The 16,874-nt window shown below is 52.9% G+C and overlaps 5 protein-coding genes across 5 annotated transcripts; 3 read left to right on the top strand and 2 right to left on the bottom strand.

The window, feature by feature from the left end:
* Positions 1-2,406: 2,406 nt before the first annotated feature.
* GLRG_02424 (AMP-binding enzyme) lies at positions 2,407-4,438 on the top strand (the record flags this gene model as incomplete). The annotated part of the gene is made up of 6 exons (XM_008092433.1): positions 2,407-2,449; positions 2,521-2,756; positions 2,819-3,184; positions 3,242-3,499; positions 3,552-3,714; positions 3,768-4,438. The coding sequence occupies 6 exons, from the start codon at positions 2,407-2,409 to the stop codon at positions 4,436-4,438; spliced, it is 1,737 nt and encodes a 578-aa protein (XP_008090624.1).
* Positions 4,439-6,073: 1,635 nt separating this feature from the next.
* On the top strand, positions 6,074-7,162 carry GLRG_02423 (uncharacterized protein; the record flags this gene model as incomplete). The annotated part of the gene is made up of 2 exons (XM_008092432.1): positions 6,074-6,279; positions 6,334-7,162. The coding sequence occupies 2 exons, from the start codon at positions 6,074-6,076 to the stop codon at positions 7,160-7,162; spliced, it is 1,035 nt and encodes a 344-aa protein (XP_008090623.1).
* Positions 7,163-7,333: 171 nt separating this feature from the next.
* On the bottom strand, positions 7,334-8,269 carry GLRG_02422 (uncharacterized protein; the record flags this gene model as incomplete). The annotated part of the gene is made up of 2 exons (XM_008092431.1): positions 7,334-8,079; positions 8,155-8,269. 2 exons carry the CDS (start codon positions 8,267-8,269, stop codon positions 7,334-7,336), a joined length of 861 nt encoding a protein of 286 aa, XP_008090622.1.
* A 1,240-nt stretch (positions 8,270-9,509) lies between these two features.
* Positions 9,510-11,658, bottom strand: GLRG_02421 (nonsense-mediated mRNA decay protein 1; the record flags this gene model as incomplete). The annotated part of the gene is made up of 2 exons (XM_008092430.1): positions 9,510-9,691; positions 10,401-11,658. The coding sequence occupies 2 exons, from the start codon at positions 11,656-11,658 to the stop codon at positions 9,510-9,512; spliced, it is 1,440 nt and encodes a 479-aa protein (XP_008090621.1).
* A 3,421-nt stretch (positions 11,659-15,079) lies between these two features.
* Positions 15,080-16,404, top strand: GLRG_02420 (uncharacterized protein; the record flags this gene model as incomplete). Its single annotated transcript, XM_008092429.1, has 2 exons — positions 15,080-16,231; positions 16,327-16,404. The coding sequence occupies 2 exons, from the start codon at positions 15,080-15,082 to the stop codon at positions 16,402-16,404; spliced, it is 1,230 nt and encodes a 409-aa protein (XP_008090620.1).
* Positions 16,405-16,874: the final 470 nt, after the last annotated feature.

Raw genomic sequence — 16,874 nt, 5'->3', positions numbered from 1 at the left:
CGAGCTTGGCTTCTTGTTGGCAGTAGTGTTTAGAAGAGAAATGAAAGTTGGAGTAGCAAAGGTAGGAAGCCTTCAATAGAGCGGGTAAGTGTTGATCTATGGTTCGAGATCAGAGAAAGACAGGCAAGACAGGCAAGAACGACTCATAGAAGACAAATTCACTTGATTGCTAGTGGTGTAGACTGGATTGGGTTGTCAAAGTTGCATGCGGAGTTGTTGATGGATGTAGGTACTAACAGTGATTGAGGCTCAAGATGGATGGTTTAGTGTATTATTATATATATTAGGCAAGTGTAAGGTCTTTCGCTGTATCTAGCACCAATAGTGACTCATAAAGCAATAGGTACGATAGTGGTCTCGGCAGGTTTTATGTTAGCTTTGGGGACAATATAATCCCCAAGTGAGGACATTCTGCTGCAGACGGGTATTAGGGCTATCGAAATACAGTAGGGAAGATCGCTGTTTCAATCGATAGACAACGGGAAATACACTGTTATGTATGACAACTTTGAAAGAGGTCTGAATTCTGAACGCTGGCTTAAGAGGTGCTTCGGAGCTATCTCTTTACACGGAACACTGCAGGTGAGAGTGTCTCCCATATGGCCGCCCGCGCCGGGCGTCAAGGCATCGTGCTTCCCACTTGGTACTTGTTCCATCTCGAGTAAAAGCTGGAGAGGCCCACATGAGTCTAAAGCTGAGGCCTGGGGGCCTGTGCAGGATGGCTTGACGAGTTCGATGATAGCCCTCAGGAGATGCTTGAGAATATGATGATTATCGTTTTTCTAACTACGAAAAGCAAAATAGGGCGCATCGCTGCTGACGATACAGGCCTATCCGGGCATAAGGACATAGTGTAATGCCTCCAACGGCTTTGGAATATCTGACCCTGGGAGGCAAGATGGGCACTGGAGCAGGCATGAGACGCATGGAGAATCTCGTTGCTGGCATCTACGATATCGACGGGCGAGAGCCAAAGCCAGGTCCACGCCTACGTATTTCAACTACAGTATTGTTATTAATTTATTTTTCATTTTTTTGCACAACAGGGAGGTGTAACCGTTGATAGCATGATGGAATCATTGGGACGCCAGGTTGTTCAAATAGGACCAGTTACTGTTTAGTTACATTCAGCTTCCACAACAAGAACCATAAAGCCAGAGCGGGAACTAGTGACAGATGCGTTTAAACTACCAGAAGAACACTGGTGTATGGAGATTACCAGTTGCTGCCAGCTGGTGCGAGCTTCACAGCTGGCATTTACTGTTTGTCACCAAGACGGAGGCGACGGAGTACGTCTCATCCAGGTTGAAGGGCAACTATCTCCCTGTTGCTTTAAATGTCTACACTACACAGTAATCAACTGATTAATCTCTGATTAACTTGGGACAAAGAAAGACAGTTGCAGGTGAAGGATTGAAACGCTACATGCACAAAGCGTGTGACATCATCCTTGAGCATGTATGCATGCTCTGCCGAGGGCCAAGCTCGGTTTCTTCGGCCCAACTTCTACTCACCTCTGCTCACCTCAACTCACCTTTACTCAACGGTGTTCACCTTGGCTCACCTTCGGCTTATGTTAAAGCAGCCACAAAGCAGACCTTGCATACTCGATGCGAACTAGGGAAGAAGTCAATTCCGATGACTAGTTGGAAAAGCTCGGTACCCGCTTGCTGACCTCATTTGACAACAAACGACGACACTGGGCTACAAACCTCGCTGATTGTTTACCAAGGTCCAGCAGCCGGCCGGCTAAGGGGCGGCCTTCAGCCGGTAAAACTGGCGGCTGCTCGGCCAAATTCAGGGCCCTGAAGCCCCTGGGTAACCGACGTGGATCATTACTAGTACCACGGGAAGCCCAGGGAAGTGGGGTCGGGGCCCATCTAGATCCCATTGATGGCCAGCCCGCAGTTAGTGTGCCAATAACCTCTGGATGGCTACGATCTGGGCGGCCAATGACTCGGAACGCCCCAGTATCTATTCGGTGAGACAGCGAGATGCCGTGCTTTCTAGTCATTCTGCCGAGGTGCAACATGGATAACTGCGGAGAAGTGGGGGGGGAAGCTAAGTACTCTGTAAACTTCAAGCTGGATTGCTGCTTCGGTCGTGAGGGGCACAGGGGGTCCGTCACCAAGGGCACAGAGACCCAATGCACGGAGAGGATGTGAACTCCGTTCAGTCCCCCCCCCGGACGCTTCTGAGCCGACGGTTGTTGGCAACTTGACCTCATTCAAAAGTCCAAGCCACCCCCCGTTCCTTGTTTCTCGTTGTCGCGACGTTTTGACATCTACCCTCCCTCAGGTAACGACAGACCGCTGCTACGACACCTCATCCAGACTCGCGCTGAGGTGACGACCACCCTCATTCCTCCAGTCCTCCAGTCCTCCAGCCTCGATTGTATCACGCACGATGGTCTTCACATCGCCGAAATGGGTTCCTCAGTTGCCCATAGGTAAGATGCACCCTCGATCCTGGAGCTTTGTGCAATCTTCTGGGCGAGCTCTGCTCACCGAGATATCGCAGACCCTCCGGATACCATCACCATTGCTGAGTTCATGAGCAATGAAAAGTACGGTCGCTATCCTATTGCGGAAGCAAGAAACCCGTACACTTGTGGCCTATCGGGCAAGTCGTACACAGCGTCCGAGGTGAAGCAGCGAACAGACTACATGGCCAGGGCACTCTCAAAGAAGCTCGATTTCGCGCCCAACGAGGGCACAGAGTGGGATAAGGTCATCGCGCTCTTCTCGCTCAACACGGTATGTGACTTGATGTTCAACACTATGTGGTACTCTTTCGCAACTAGCTAAACTCTGTGCAGATTGATTACATTCCCTTCACCCATGCAATCCATCGCCTGTCAGGCATTGTCACCCCCGCCAGTGCCGCGTACTCGGCTCAAGAACTCGAGCATCAGCTGCGCTCCTCCAACGCCAAGGCTCTCTTCACCTGCATTCCCTTGTTGGAGACTGCTCTCAAGGCCGCGAAAGCTGTCAACCTTCCTAATGACCGCATTTTCTTGCTGCCAGTACCCGGCGTCAGCCAGAAGACGCCCTATATCACACTCGACGACTTGGTCGAGGAGGGAAAATCTCTGCCTGAAGTGGAACCCTTGAAATGGGTCAAGGGACAAGGCGCACGCCAAGTTGCCTATTTGTGCTACTCGAGTGGCACTTCCGGTTTACCTGTGAGTCAAACCCGGCCGCAATGATCGAGGAAGTCAAAGCCTAACAGTTGACTATAGAAAGCCGTCATGATTTCTCATAGAAACGTAATCGCCAACGTCCTTCAATTCACAACATACGAAATCGTCCCGAGGAAAGAGTTGGGCATCAAGACACAAGCAGTCCTGGGTTTGTTACCCTTCAGTCATATATACGGTCTGGTTGTCATTGCACACTGTGGAACCTGGCGCGGTGACAGCGTCATTGTGCTGCCCAAGTTTGAGCTTAAGCAATTCTTGGAGACTGTCCAACGCTTCAAGATCAACTGCCTTGCAGTGGTAAGCTCACGTCTCGAAGCTGTGGACAACAAGCCTGTTCTGACTCGCATAGGTTCCGCCAATTATCATCCAAGTCATCCGCAATCCGGAGCTTTGCAAGAAGTATGATCTCACATGCGTGCGCTTCGTCTACACTGGTGCAGCGCCTCTCGGAGCAGAGACGGTGGAGGACCTGAAAAAGCAGTACCCCAAGTGGCACGTTGGCCAAGGCTACGGTAAGTTTTGATGTTTTGGAGAGTTGCCGTGTGATATAACTAAGACGCGTCAGGCATGACCGAAACCAGCACGGTCGTTTGCACGACATCCGAGATCGACATCGACGTTGGATCGTCGGGCTCCCTCGTGCCGGGTGCCCGCGGCAAGATCGTCGATCCTACGACCGGCGAGGAGATCACTGAGTACAACAAGCCTGGCGAGCTCCTTGTACAATCACCCTCGGTGGTTCTGGGCTACCTCCACAATGAGCGCGCCAACGCCGAAACATTTGTGTGGTACGACGACGGCCGTTGGATCCGTACCGGCGACGAGGTCCTGGTGCGCAAGTCGGCCGCCGGCAACGAGCACCTCGTCATCGTTGACCGCATCAAGGAACTCATCAAAGTCAAGGGCCACCAGGTCGCGCCTGCCGAGCTCGAGGCACACATCCTCACCCACCCGGCTGTGTCCGACACGGCCGTCATCCAGGTACCCGACGAGCGCGCCGGCGAGGTGCCCAAGGCCTATGTCGTTCGCGCCACCGGGCACGCGTCCAGGCCCGAGGCCGAGGTCGCGGCCGACATCTGCAAGTACGTCGAGGAGCACAAGGCGCGGCACAAGTGGCTCAAGGGCGGCGTCGAGTTCGTCGATGTCATCCCCAAGAGTCCCAGCGGCAAGATCCTCCGTCGTCTTCTCCGTGACCGCGAGAAGGAAGCCAGGAGGGCTAGTGGTGCTAAGCTTTGAGCGCAAGGCATGCCCATCGGTTCCTTGCCAGACTCTGGCTGGCGTGTTAAGACGGTGTATGATGGATGTGGTGCTGGCATTAGAGGATGGACCTTGGGTAAATGTACGTGTGCTACGAACCAGATTATATTTAGCGATTTCCATCTGTCGAATGTCGTTGATAGGTTCTGCTGATCAGAGTGACGGGGCTCGAAACCAAGTACCGTCTGAACCCCCTGTGGCGTCCAGCGCAGTGGGGTCGGTCGGCTTCATGCCGAAACGAGACAAGGTATTCTAGTATTAAATATCATTTTACCGTGGAAGTTTAGTTTTTGTACCAAAAAGCGAACAGCTTTAAAATGACGTGCCACACCGTTTTCCACCCGAAGTCTGGAACAATACCTAGGTAGGCTTTGATGGGCTTCAGAATCGCCCAAACTTTGGAGAATTACAAACAACCCCGCGCCTGCATTCCATCGTCCATGACTCACCGAGCCCCTCCCCCGGAAGAATCCCCACGAGCCTTAATGCTTTGTGCTCATAAGCATTTCTTGGCCCACCAACTTGGGAGCGAGCACCATCTAAAGTCGACCCGGTGTCACGGAACCCCCAAACGGCCAAGAGGCTCGCTCACCTCAAGTCGGGAAAGAAAAAAACAGAAGACAAATGCCAAGTTAAGGCTTTATCATACCTAGTTGAAGAACTTTGCTATGACGAAACAGCCCGGTGCCATTTGTGGACATGATGGGTTATTCCCGACTACCTAATCTGGATATTCAAACCGCCCCCCGCGGACCAGGGGACCTGAAAGCGACCGCCCGAGCGGGTGCTTAGAGGCGCAGGGAAGGGAAGTATACCTCAGCGTCCGGGGTCGGTCTCGATAACCTCAAACGCGCCGGAGCTGGAAGAGACGCGCCAAGTGAAACAGTCGTCAAGCCTGACGCCCTTGCTGCCAGCGCCCGCCCAGCACCTCCAGTGGCGATCCAATATTTCCCCCGAGGGGCCAATCCATGCCCGCGGCTTCCCAGCTAGACCCATCTTGCTGACTACTACAGAGCCTCCTCAGCCAGCTGACTGGATTTCCCGTCCTCAACCCCAACGAGCAACAGACGCTTAGACACATACTAACTTGTCCCAACTCTCTCACATAACGGAGTCCGGGCGAAACAGGGACAGCACGAGCTTATCACCTTCGTCCGTCGATTTGAGATGCTTCGCTTCGCACCCGGCCTGTATGGATAGCCTTCTTTCCCCCACTCCCTTTGTCTCCAGTCTGAAGGCGGCGGGGCGGTTGGCCATGCGTTGAGAAGCAAGACTGGCCCATCACCGAACGACCCTGTTGTCCCATTTCGGATGCGACAATACGGACTCATGACTATGATGAGATGGGCAGATGCTCTCAAGCAGCAGTCGTTCGGCGTCCTTCAAAGATGAGCTTGAGCTGCCACCCCATCCTGCCCCCTTTTGGGCTTCTTTTCTTCTGATTCTTGATTTCCCCGGGTTTCTGGGAAACTCCGATTTACTTTCACCTACCAAGAACACCAAGGATTTGATATTTGTGCGCCGCGAGCTTGGCAGCAGATTATTTCTCTTCGTTCTTTTTAATACTCCTGTTTGAATCAGCCTCTTTTCTCTCCCTCGCCCCTCTCGACCAGGATGTTGACCGTCCGCTCACCTACCGCCGCTCTCGCGGTCGTTCTCAGTCTGCTGAGCGTCGTCCAAGGCGCGCCGCAGAACAGGAAAGGAAACGGAAATGGCCGCGCCAACAGACAGACGGCGCAACAGCAGGCCGCTCAGGTGCCCCAGGGTATCTCACAAGCGACCGACGGGTCCGTGATCCTCGACATGACCGCGAACGTCAAGTAAGGCCCCCACTTCATCTCACTCGTATATGCCAACTAACGAGAAACCCCCAGCGGCCTCGACCTCCGGTTCAAGATCAGCGGCCCTGCCGACCAATTCACCGCGGCGAGCGGCGTCCCTGGCGCTGCCGCTCAGGCCGGGGCCCAAGGCCCCCTCGGCATCAATGTCCTCCTCCACGGCGACGGCGGCCAGTCCTTCTTCGACATGCCCAACCAGGGCGTGCAGCAGAACCTCGCCGGCGTCGCCATCCTCGCGCCGGACCCGAACCTCTTCTGGGGTGGCGGCCAGGGCCTCCAGCGCACAGATGGCGTCGCCCACTCCCAGGCCGTCAACGACCTCATCCAGAAGACCCTTCCGCAGGTGATGGCCTTCAACCAGTCCAATGTGTTCTTCACCGGAGTTTCTGGCGGCTCGCTGATGCTCTCGGGCTTCTTCATGCCCGCCCACATCCAAAACTTCGCTGGCAACGGTGTGTTGCTAAACTGCGGCGGCCTCCCGCCCCAGGTCGACGTCCAGGACGCGCAAGCCGTCGCCGGCACTCGCATCCACTTCCAGAGCACCCTCCAGGAGCTCTCGAGCCTGCAGAAGGCGATCCCGGCGTCCATCAAGGCATACGAGAAGATCGCCACCGGCGCCGGGCTCAGCGCTGACCAGGTAAACGCCAAGCAGACGGTCAACAACTCGCCCAACGGCGGGCACTGCGCCTTTGACGAGAAGGGCTTCGTGTCAGGGATCCAGCTGGTCGCGAACAACTACGCCACCATCATGCAGGGTGGCAACGGCGAGGTCCAGGGCATTGGAAACGTGCTGACGGGTGTTACTGGCAATGAGAACCTGCAGTTCACCGGATCGAGCCGGGCGAGGCGCGGGGTGATTGGTTGAGTCGCCAGTTCTTGCAGGGAAAGCGACGTGATACCACCGCCAGAGGGCAGTTGAGAAGAATGCTATTATATTATGTGTTGACTTGCCCCTGTTGTGCTCACAAGTGAGAATGACAACTAACTGCAAACCCTTGAGTGAAATAGGCAACAGAAAAGAACAGATTCAGCCGGTTTACCCCGTGACCCCTTCCACATGTCGGCTGTTTGAGACTGGCATCTCTTGTGCAGGGATCTCATTGGCACTTACCGCGGGCATTGTTTTGGGCCAAGAACACTCGAGCTCCGCGGCATGCCCGCGTGAAATCCAGTCCGAGTGGAGCTGCGCCTTTATGAACTCCTCCTTTCCATAACCATTGGCCTCGACAGCAAACTGATCAAGCACCCGTCTACTGTGCCGTCGGAAGAACCACAGTCCGGCAAGGACTAGCAGGATCGCGGTCACGACGCCGATCACGGAGCCGGCTATCCATGCCTCGTTTGGTTCTGGCGAAGGTTCCTGCGTCGCGGTCGCAGACGTGCCTGCGGGCAGCGTCTCGGTTGGCATCGTCGTCTGCAGGGAGAGGGTGTTCGAGGTGGCTGTCGGCAGGCCCGTAAACTCGGCCTTCAGTTCGGTCACTACCCATGTCCTCAGCATGCCCGGGCGGACTTTCCCGTCGATGGCGGTTATATCAACGAACTGAACCACCGTCCTGATCGTCATGAGAGTAGAGGGATAGCTCGGTTGCAGCGGTTGCGATGCACAGTAATCCAAGAACTGCTTGAATTCGGGATCGATGTATGTCTCGATTGTCGTCTCCGCGTCGATGGCCTCAGCCCTGATGCAAGAGATGCACTCCCGATAGCCCCGCCAAAAGTCCGAGTTTGTGTCGCACATCTGGAGAACCTTGCCGATGCTGCTGGCTTCCACATAGACATTGTCTGGCAATAGACGTCTAGTTAGAACTTCCAAGGTCGAATTACGGCGCTGGTGTTTACAGCCAAAGGAGTGCTTACTGCAGATATCAAAGCATCCGGCTGGTACGGTTTTCTCATTTCCGCCCGAAACATTCTTGGTTGTCGACGGCGAAGCAGGTGACGACAAAGGGCTTGTCACCGTCGCCGTCGCCATTATCTGTCTATTGCAGCAACCGACAGTTGCTCCGACTTTTCTTTTCTTCTGGCAATCAGAATGAGAAGCTACCCACCTTCCAAGTCTTGCAAAGAAACCTCGGAAGCAAGATCCTGCCAAAATGAAGGCTGTCAGACTGGGACTTGCCTGGCTTATAAGGGGGCCGCGGGACTAGCTCATAACCCTTAGGGGGACGCGTGCCTTACCATTGGGTTCGGTGAGTATAGCGATGACTACATCGGGCTATCGGCTGAGAGGCGGCATAAGCGGTGGCACAAGAGAGCGGCATCTGACTGGTGGTTCAGGCCGAACCCGGACAATGGTGGGGATTTCCTGCTACCCGACTCTAGAAGTGAGAAGAAAGCCAGGAGACTGACTTGAACTTGATATTGTGCTACTGATCACGGTCTTCGATAGTGAGATGCAGGTTGGGAAAGGCAGAACCTGCTTTCATGCGGCAGTCTCTTGACCTGCATTTGCGGTTGCAGGTTTGGCTACGGCATCCGGGATACACAGCCACCTGAGCCGGAATTCATCAAGATTTCGAGGAAGAAAAGACCTCTCTGCCATTAATTCGAGTTCTTCGCTGTATTTCGTCGACGCTTGACATCCTAGCTTCTTCATGTTCCTCGCCGTTGAATCTTCACACAGGATAGTCTTGGTGGGCCAAGAACGACAAATCAACAAGGGAAAAGGACAATGCCCCTCGTGAAATAAGGTAAGAGAACCAACAGATCTCCGCGATAGAATCATATTGTAAATGTCTACTCTTCTGGTCGTGCTCGAACTTGCTCGCCTCCTCCATCTCCATACCCCAAACAGCAACTGGGATTCCATCGCACCAGTCCCACCTTATGGTTTCCGTTATGTAGACATCTCTCAATATCCTTCCCAGCTGACCTATTAAAGCGGAATACCTTGAGGATGTAACATGGATGAGCATCGAGACAATGCAGAGATTATGGTCAGTAGAGAGAATGCGGGATAATATGGTCAAAAAGCGACACGTGAGACCCACGAACAGATGCGAGGAAGAAATGGCAGTCGAATTGAGAGAAAGAACCACACGAGTCTCTGACTCGGAAATCAAATTGGTACTTAGTTGTTTGTTGTTTCTCTCAAGTCCGTATCCCGGTGTACCTATCCTTTCACAGTAACTTCTGCCGCTGCAACTAGACGACTTTCCCGGTAAAGCACTGTCCAAACCCACAAACAAATACCTCGTGTCATAGGATGCGTCTCAATCAATTTGATAAAGCTGGCCGTTCCGACGACAGTGCTCATACACCTTCATCGTCCACTCAGCCTCAACAAGTTCCCTTCCTACCCATCTTTTTGTGATGCCCTCATGCATGAGCACCATTTCGCCAATTCTGGCGCGCGTGAGCATGACACAGAGTCTCTTGGGGTCGTTCAAGAATCCTGCACTTTTCGTTCGGACAGTATCAACAAATACAAAGTCCGCTTCATGACCTTGCCAAGAGTTGGGATGTTCTACTATGATTGCAACTTTCAGTTCGACCCCGAGTCTGTCTCGGACTTTGAGCGGAAGAGCTTTGATAAATCGCTTGTACCGGACCAAAGCAGCCCTGTAAGGCGTGATGATCAAGATCCGGCCAGGCTTCTCGGGCTGATCGATTCGTCGGAAGTTCGGATCTCCAAGTAATTCGTGGCATCGCTGCTGAATAAAAGCCTCGTGGATGGGATTGTAGAAACTGGCTTTGTCACTAGCCTCCGCCGAGCTTCGGCAACTTAGAAGGATTCGAGGAACCGTACATTCCATACCACCAGTGATCCTCGATAGCCACCCTTGAATGTGTCGGACAGCTTCAGGAAATCGCTCGGATTCGGGTAGGCCTGACGTTAGCAGTCCATCGTAGAACAGCTCTGATGCAAGTTCCTGTAGGTTTCCGTACATTCCTTGTGCATGGTAAGCGGTTGGAATCTGAAGAAGGTAGACACAAAATCTTGAACTTACGGTGACTGATATGGAGTTTGCTGTCAAGGGCTCCGGCTAGGTCCGCTCTTTCCATTGTGCTGAGCATCAGCTGTCTCGCGTAGATGTTTTCCTGACCGCATTTGTCTGAAGCATTGACTCCCTCGACAAATGGACGAGTTTGGCGAGTATCACCCGTCAAAATAAATGTGTACGGCGAGTATAGAGCAATAGGAATCATAGCCGTCAGCTCTCTTGCATGTGCCGCTTCGTCCAGAAATACAATATCGGGACGAAATCTTTTGCTTAAATAGCCAGCTGCGCCGACCGGGGTGGTCGCGATGAAGTCGGCTTCCTCTATCACAGAGAAGTAAAGTCTCGCGACGCATTTCCTCAGTTCTCTCGCTGTCTGGTCTGTCTTGGGTACACCCTCGTTCAGCTTGTCCAAGATCTTTGTCAGGGCGATGTGCTTGGTCTTGTCAGCCTCGTACTTGTCCCAAGCCACCTCATCCAACGTTGGTGCCCGACTGTCATCGCGGTGAGCTTTCTGAAAGCCACCAAAAAGACGTGCTTGCTTGAGAAAGCCGGCAGTAAAATCTGGAGTGTGATCTTCCTTCAAGTTTCGCGGCTCTGGATGGAGCTTTGCGCTGTTTCTCATCTCACGGGCGCAACCACGAACCCGAACAACTGACTTGTGAATTCCGGCCTCCTGCAACATGCTATACACCCTGTTGGCAGCATCGTCACACGGATAGTTGACATCCAACAAGTAAAGAATCTTGACTGGCCTGCGTCTTTGTTTGCCATCACGCCGGAGTTCCTTGACAGGCTGCGACAGCGCCATAGCAGCGATGAATGCGTTCAACGCTGTTTTACCAGCACCTGGACATCCAAGGATAAGAGCAAGTCCGGCTGGTATTTGTCGAAGCTGGTCGTAAACATACTTGTGGTCACGGTTCAGCCGACTGTATACCGTCTTCAAGAAGTTGTTTGGGTGTTCGCTCGGATTATTCATGTGCGGTATTTTCTCGAACAGGTCGACCCTGAAGCTGGGTTCTTTGCGGAAGTCCAGCAGATACTCAAATGTCCCGAGGGTTGTTGCTGGCAGAGCATTCGACTCCTTTTTCGGCTCCGTCAAGATAGACAATGCCAATAACTCAGCCTCATACGTGACTGGATTCGAATCGACTATGAGTCTGCACTCGACTGCATTGTGCATAGTCAAAGGGGTAGGCGGGGAGTTGGTGTCAGTGGGTTGGGCGATCATGATCGACGACAGCGGCTGAAATTGCTCTTTGGTGACTGGGTGCACAAGGTACTCCGTAGTCACAGTGAAGACCGCATAATATGAGTACGGGTGTGTTTCTGCCATATCATCGTATGGGTTCGGAATCCGCTCAGCTACCAGCATATCTTCTTCTTGGGTGATTCCATCGAGGGTGAAATCTTGCATGAAGGCAATTCGGCACCGGTTTCCCTCCTCTGGAAAACACCGTTCCGGCTTTTTTGGTAGTTCAACGAACACGATCCATTTCTTTTGAAGGTCCGAAGAAATTAGGGAATAGGGACCAGGCATTGAGGCAATTACCCAAGCGTATCTGATGCAGGTCGTTTGGTTAAATTGCTCAATTGCGGAAACTTCGTTTGCCATTTCGGCCTTGGTGCCAACACCGTGGACGCGAGCAAATTCTTGCTTGCTACGGAACGAATGAACCATACGAAACCCACATCCTCGGTCGTGTAACTGCTGAACCTGTCAAAACTGTTCGTAGAAATAGGAGACGGAGATGGGATGCATACAGGCCGTTTTAGGGCGGGACAAATGGACTCATCTTTGCTTATGTCCTCGTTTTTCTTGATTGTAGTCTCAAAAACAGGAGAATACGGCGTTGAAGAGCTGTTGCCAAAGACTGGGCTTCCGTCGATAGGCCCGTAGCCTACATTCCAGGTGGAGAGAAGCATCTGTTTGTATGTTGTCAGAACGAGAAATAGGTGACAAAAACAATAAGGTCGGAAGACTTACGCTAATACACCTGGTGAGGGAAGGTATGCTTGGTTTTTATCTCTAGGAGCCGTTTTGTACTCTTGGAGATGTGTACTAAGAGTACGTATAGCAAGATCCGTGTGTTAACAAAAGGTAGTGCAGTTGACCTTGATTTGCTGTCAAGAGTTCTGTCAGAGAGTCAAGATGTTGGTGGGCAGAGGTTGGATAGAAAGAAGTTGTTGCTCGATCTATTGATGGGAAAGGGGAAGTTGCGGAGTCTGCTGACAAAAAGGGTTATGGAAGAAGGAAGGTGCCAAAGGGGAAGACGAGTGCCTCTTTCCTCGGATGAATGTGGTTGGTTCATCACCTAGGTAGGTAGGCGGTGATTCACCTTTTTCCCACTGAAAAGGGAAGTAGGATAGCCACTTTGCAAGTAGACAAGTACCAAGTACTCACTGTCCAGATGCTGCCTTATGACCTCCTAATGCTTTTAGATCAAGGGCTATCGGTGTGAATTTGAGATGCAATAAAGAGATACTTAGATTGTGAGGTCCAATGGAAAAAGTCAGAAAGGTAGGAAGACATAGAGTTCCCCAGGGGTGAGATGGGGAGTGGTAAGTAAGTGAAGAAGGTCTGAGGAAAGCTTGAACTCATGCTATGGGCGGGAAAGGGAAGGAAAAAGGCCATGTTTCTTGCAAGGCAGCAGATATACTTGTGATTTTTGTGTTGCTGAAGGCTTGAGGCAGCTGCGGACCAGGGATGGTGGGCTGCCTGAAAGCTTTCAACTTCTGATGATACAATCAGCACGACTGATGACATGGTTGTCTCTCTGCATTTGTTTCAGTGGAAGACCAAGACAATCCAGGACGCTCAAGGGATTATATAGCAGAGCAGCTTCAAAGAAGAGCACATCGGAAACTAGAGACTGGAGACGGCGGCATGAGAAACACCAGCCACCGATCGGGATAATTAACACATTGCATGCCCACGAATTGGTAACGGGCTTTCTGCACTATGAAGGTGGCATACCAGCCTGTCCTTGACATTATTCCACTTGCTATGACGGACGTGATGATACTGGCATAGCAGACGGCGACGATGGAAAAGGCTGCGGACACTAAGACGTGGAGATACAGTGTCTGTTCCCAAACAAAGCTAGTGGCTTTCGGAAACTTAGCAATGTTCTCGAGATGATTTAATGCACGGACTGTCGGCAGCTACATAGTTGGTTGCTGTCATGGACCCGGACCTCGTCACCCGTGTTGTTGCAGGGAGGACGTCGAGAAGGTGGAGTGATGTGGGGTTTCCAGAAGTTGCCAATTTCGACATCGGCTCTTTGTCTTGGTGAAGCAGAGCCTGGTCAAGGCATTGGGATCGGCTCTGATAACCGGAGTAAGAAGAATTAGGGATCGGGATGGGTTTGGCTGCATACCTAGATATGAAATTTCGAGCATCGTAGTAATACAAGTCTATTCTGAATACCCTTGCTGCACAAGATGTCATGTTGTGTCCGTTGTTTCGTCGGCGGAAGCCTACCGCTGGGCCGGGTCTTGTGGCTATTTTAGCCCCAAACGGCCAGGACCCGCAAGCAGGGGTACAGCAGTTACCTCCCTTCACTAGGTAGGTCCATTAGGAGCAAGTCCCTAAACGCCTTGTACAGTTAGGTACCATTAGGTAGTGCATGTACCTACATACTTTCCCCCAGCGTTGAAGCAGATGTGCAAGTATCCGTACAGTCACTTGACAAAAGTCTGGGCTCAACCACTACCCTCCCACTGGCGGAGTGAGCCCAGACTTCTGTCATGTGACTGTACCAGCTCTGGGCGCCACTGTCATAAACTGGGCGACTGTTGGCTCGAGCCTAAACCTAGAATTACTGTGGAGGCAATACAACTTACACTATGCCGTCGGATGCGGCGCGGAAGTTTGCCATTCTCCTGGAGCGATTTGTGTGCGGACTGCGGATTCCTGTGTCAGCATGTCGGTTTTGATGGTTTGTCGGTTTGGGATCATCTCCGCCCACGCCTCCTTGTCGACCTGAAGGTTCCTCACTCTACCCCAGCGCTAAGGGTTTTCTGTGTTTTTCCCATCTAGCGGCGGGTGGCTGGTACCCAGCCAAAAGATGCGTTATGGGATTCCCCTTCGTTGGCTGCGGGCATAGGTGTACTACCTACACTAGGAACCAGTCAATGAGCAGTGACGTGAATGATTAGCACTCAATCAGGAAACGCAGTGTGGGACCCAACGGTTCACTTTCCAGTTAGTCCCTGCCACCAAGACACGGAGACGACCAAGGGTACCTAGTGAAGAGCCCGTGTGGCGGGGCAGTGAAGTAGTCCGAGGACACGATTGGCCGAGACTGATAAAACCGGCGATATTATGGGGGGCTGCTCACCGATAGCGAGATACCTGCGCTAGCCCGTAATTTTCTCTCTCTGCCAGCATTTCCCACCCCTCCACACGCCTGACCTCCCCCATGAGCCACATGTACTCTCCTAATCTGCAGGGCAACATGGAGGCGGGAGGCAACCCAGTCCAACCTTGATCCACTCCCAACTTCCCTCGTACCGCCTGCGCCCACCTGCTGGCTGCTAAGCGCACCTGCCTCTGGTGAGGCTGAACCACCTGCTTGTACTGGCCTAATAATCCAACGGTCCCCGTTACTGAGCTGGCTTCCGGCTGCATTTCACCCGCTTACTCTCTCTCGTGGGCTCATCGCCATCACGGCGACTGCTCATCCATCCACCATATCATCTCAATAGAATACTACCAGCCACGTAGCACCGATTGCTCGTCTTCTCATCTCCCATCGCCAGCGCCGTCGTCATCCGAGTGTCTCAGGTCTGGGCGGTTCATGTGGTGCAGCAAGTGCTGACGTGTGGTGCCGAGAATGGCTCCTCCCACAGCCTTGTCTGAGGGTATTACTGCCCAATCAGACCTTGACGACACTGACGACAGCTCACCATCATTCTTAGACACTTCGACTGACATGGCCCGATTGAAGCCAAGAGAGATGTTGCTCCTCTCTAGCCGCGCGACCCTCGAGACTCGCTCGGTCTCATTGTCTGGAGGAGGAGTCGCTGGTGTCGTTGTTGGTGTCATTGTCGCCGTCTTTCTCGCTCTCGTTTGCGCCTATCCCTTCTTTGCCCGTCGGAGGAGAACCAAGAAGCATGGACCGCCCCAACGTCTTGACACGGAGACGGCTTTCGTCCCCGGGCCGATGGGTCCCTCAGGACAGGCGCCGGCGCCCGGACCCGGAGTCAACAGCCATCTATCATCTAAAGACTCGTTAGGCCATAAGACGGACACCTTACGAGGCACGGAAAAACAGCCCACCAAAGACAAGGCCTTATATTCTCACAACGGCGTTGATCGCCCTCCGAGCGATGAGCTGGCCAGTCATTACCAGCGTGGCTTCACCAGCGACAGTACCCAACCGAGTACGACGACGAGACGCGGCACTACCGAGTATTCTTTTGGACGCGCACCTACGTGGAAGAGCGAGGCATCTTACCCGTGGACACCTGCGGGTGTTGAGCTGGTTGCCACTCGCGCTGATGGAATGGACTACGCCGATGCCAATCATGGGCATAGCGCAACCTACTACAGTCCAACTATCCCCTCCGAGGCCTTTGGCATGGTCACGCCTCCCGCCGGTGAACCACAGACCATTTCACCGCCTTCAAGACGTTCAAGCTCTCAGGGAAGCTCACTGAAGCTCAACCTAGCGAACATAATGCGCCGCATCAGTACTAAGGACTCCGTCTTGACCCGCACAAAAGGTCCCCCTGCACAACCCTCGCAGCCAGTTCTCAGCGAAGTGCTATCTGACTCTCCTACCGAACTCACAGGAGCATCGTTCCGCGAGCGAGGTCCTGGAGCGGTATCAACCCGGCAGTTAGACTCGCCCATCCACCTTCCTGTTAGCCCCATGTCGGAGTCAGAGGAGCTTGATCACGCCCAAGAGCTGGACGCGAAAAGAGCTACCAAACGAATCGAATCGCCCCCTATCTTGCCACCTGTTGTACCTGCGCCAGGCACTGTGAACCCAATGGATATTATGGCCCCGTCTAATCCAACAGAGCACCACTGGCATACAAACCAACAGCTATATCAGATGGCCAATTCACCGTCCAGACCAGCACCCACCATCACCAAGCCGGCTCCGAATTCGCCACAGCCGTCACAAGCTCCTACGCCTCAATCGCCTCCTGAGGAATTATTCGAACAGGAGCAACATCAGCAAAATTTCAATGAAGCATCAAAGGTGGACGAGAATGGGCACACTCAAGTGAACGGATGGAATAGTACAGACGGCAGCAACGCGAACGGGATCACTCAGGACGTTCAAATGAGCGATGGTGCACACCATGCCGACTCTACCCACCTTTTGCCTGACCACAGCCAACACTATCTCGACGGAGACATGACTGATCCGTCCGAACACTCCCCACCGATGCTTGGACACGCTAGCTCTGGACCATCCTATCAAAGCACTCCAAATACACAAATCGACAGCAGTCCATCTCCAAGATCAGATGGCAGCTCCGACATTCGTAATAGCACTTCGCCATACCCGGGATTGCAACCGTCACCTCGAACATTTATCTGTGATGAATGCGGCAGGTTCTTCGATCAAGTACATAAACTAAAGTAGGTTGCGCCCCACGGCCAATTTGTTTGCA

The sequence above is a fragment of the Colletotrichum graminicola genome (genome assembly GCF_000149035.1).
Source record: "Colletotrichum graminicola M1.001 genomic scaffold supercont1.5, whole genome shotgun sequence".
Taxonomy (NCBI): domain Eukaryota; kingdom Fungi; phylum Ascomycota; class Sordariomycetes; order Glomerellales; family Glomerellaceae; genus Colletotrichum; species Colletotrichum graminicola.
The sequence above is the reverse complement of the archived record's forward strand: the minus strand, read 5'-3'. Positions and strand labels throughout refer to the sequence as shown.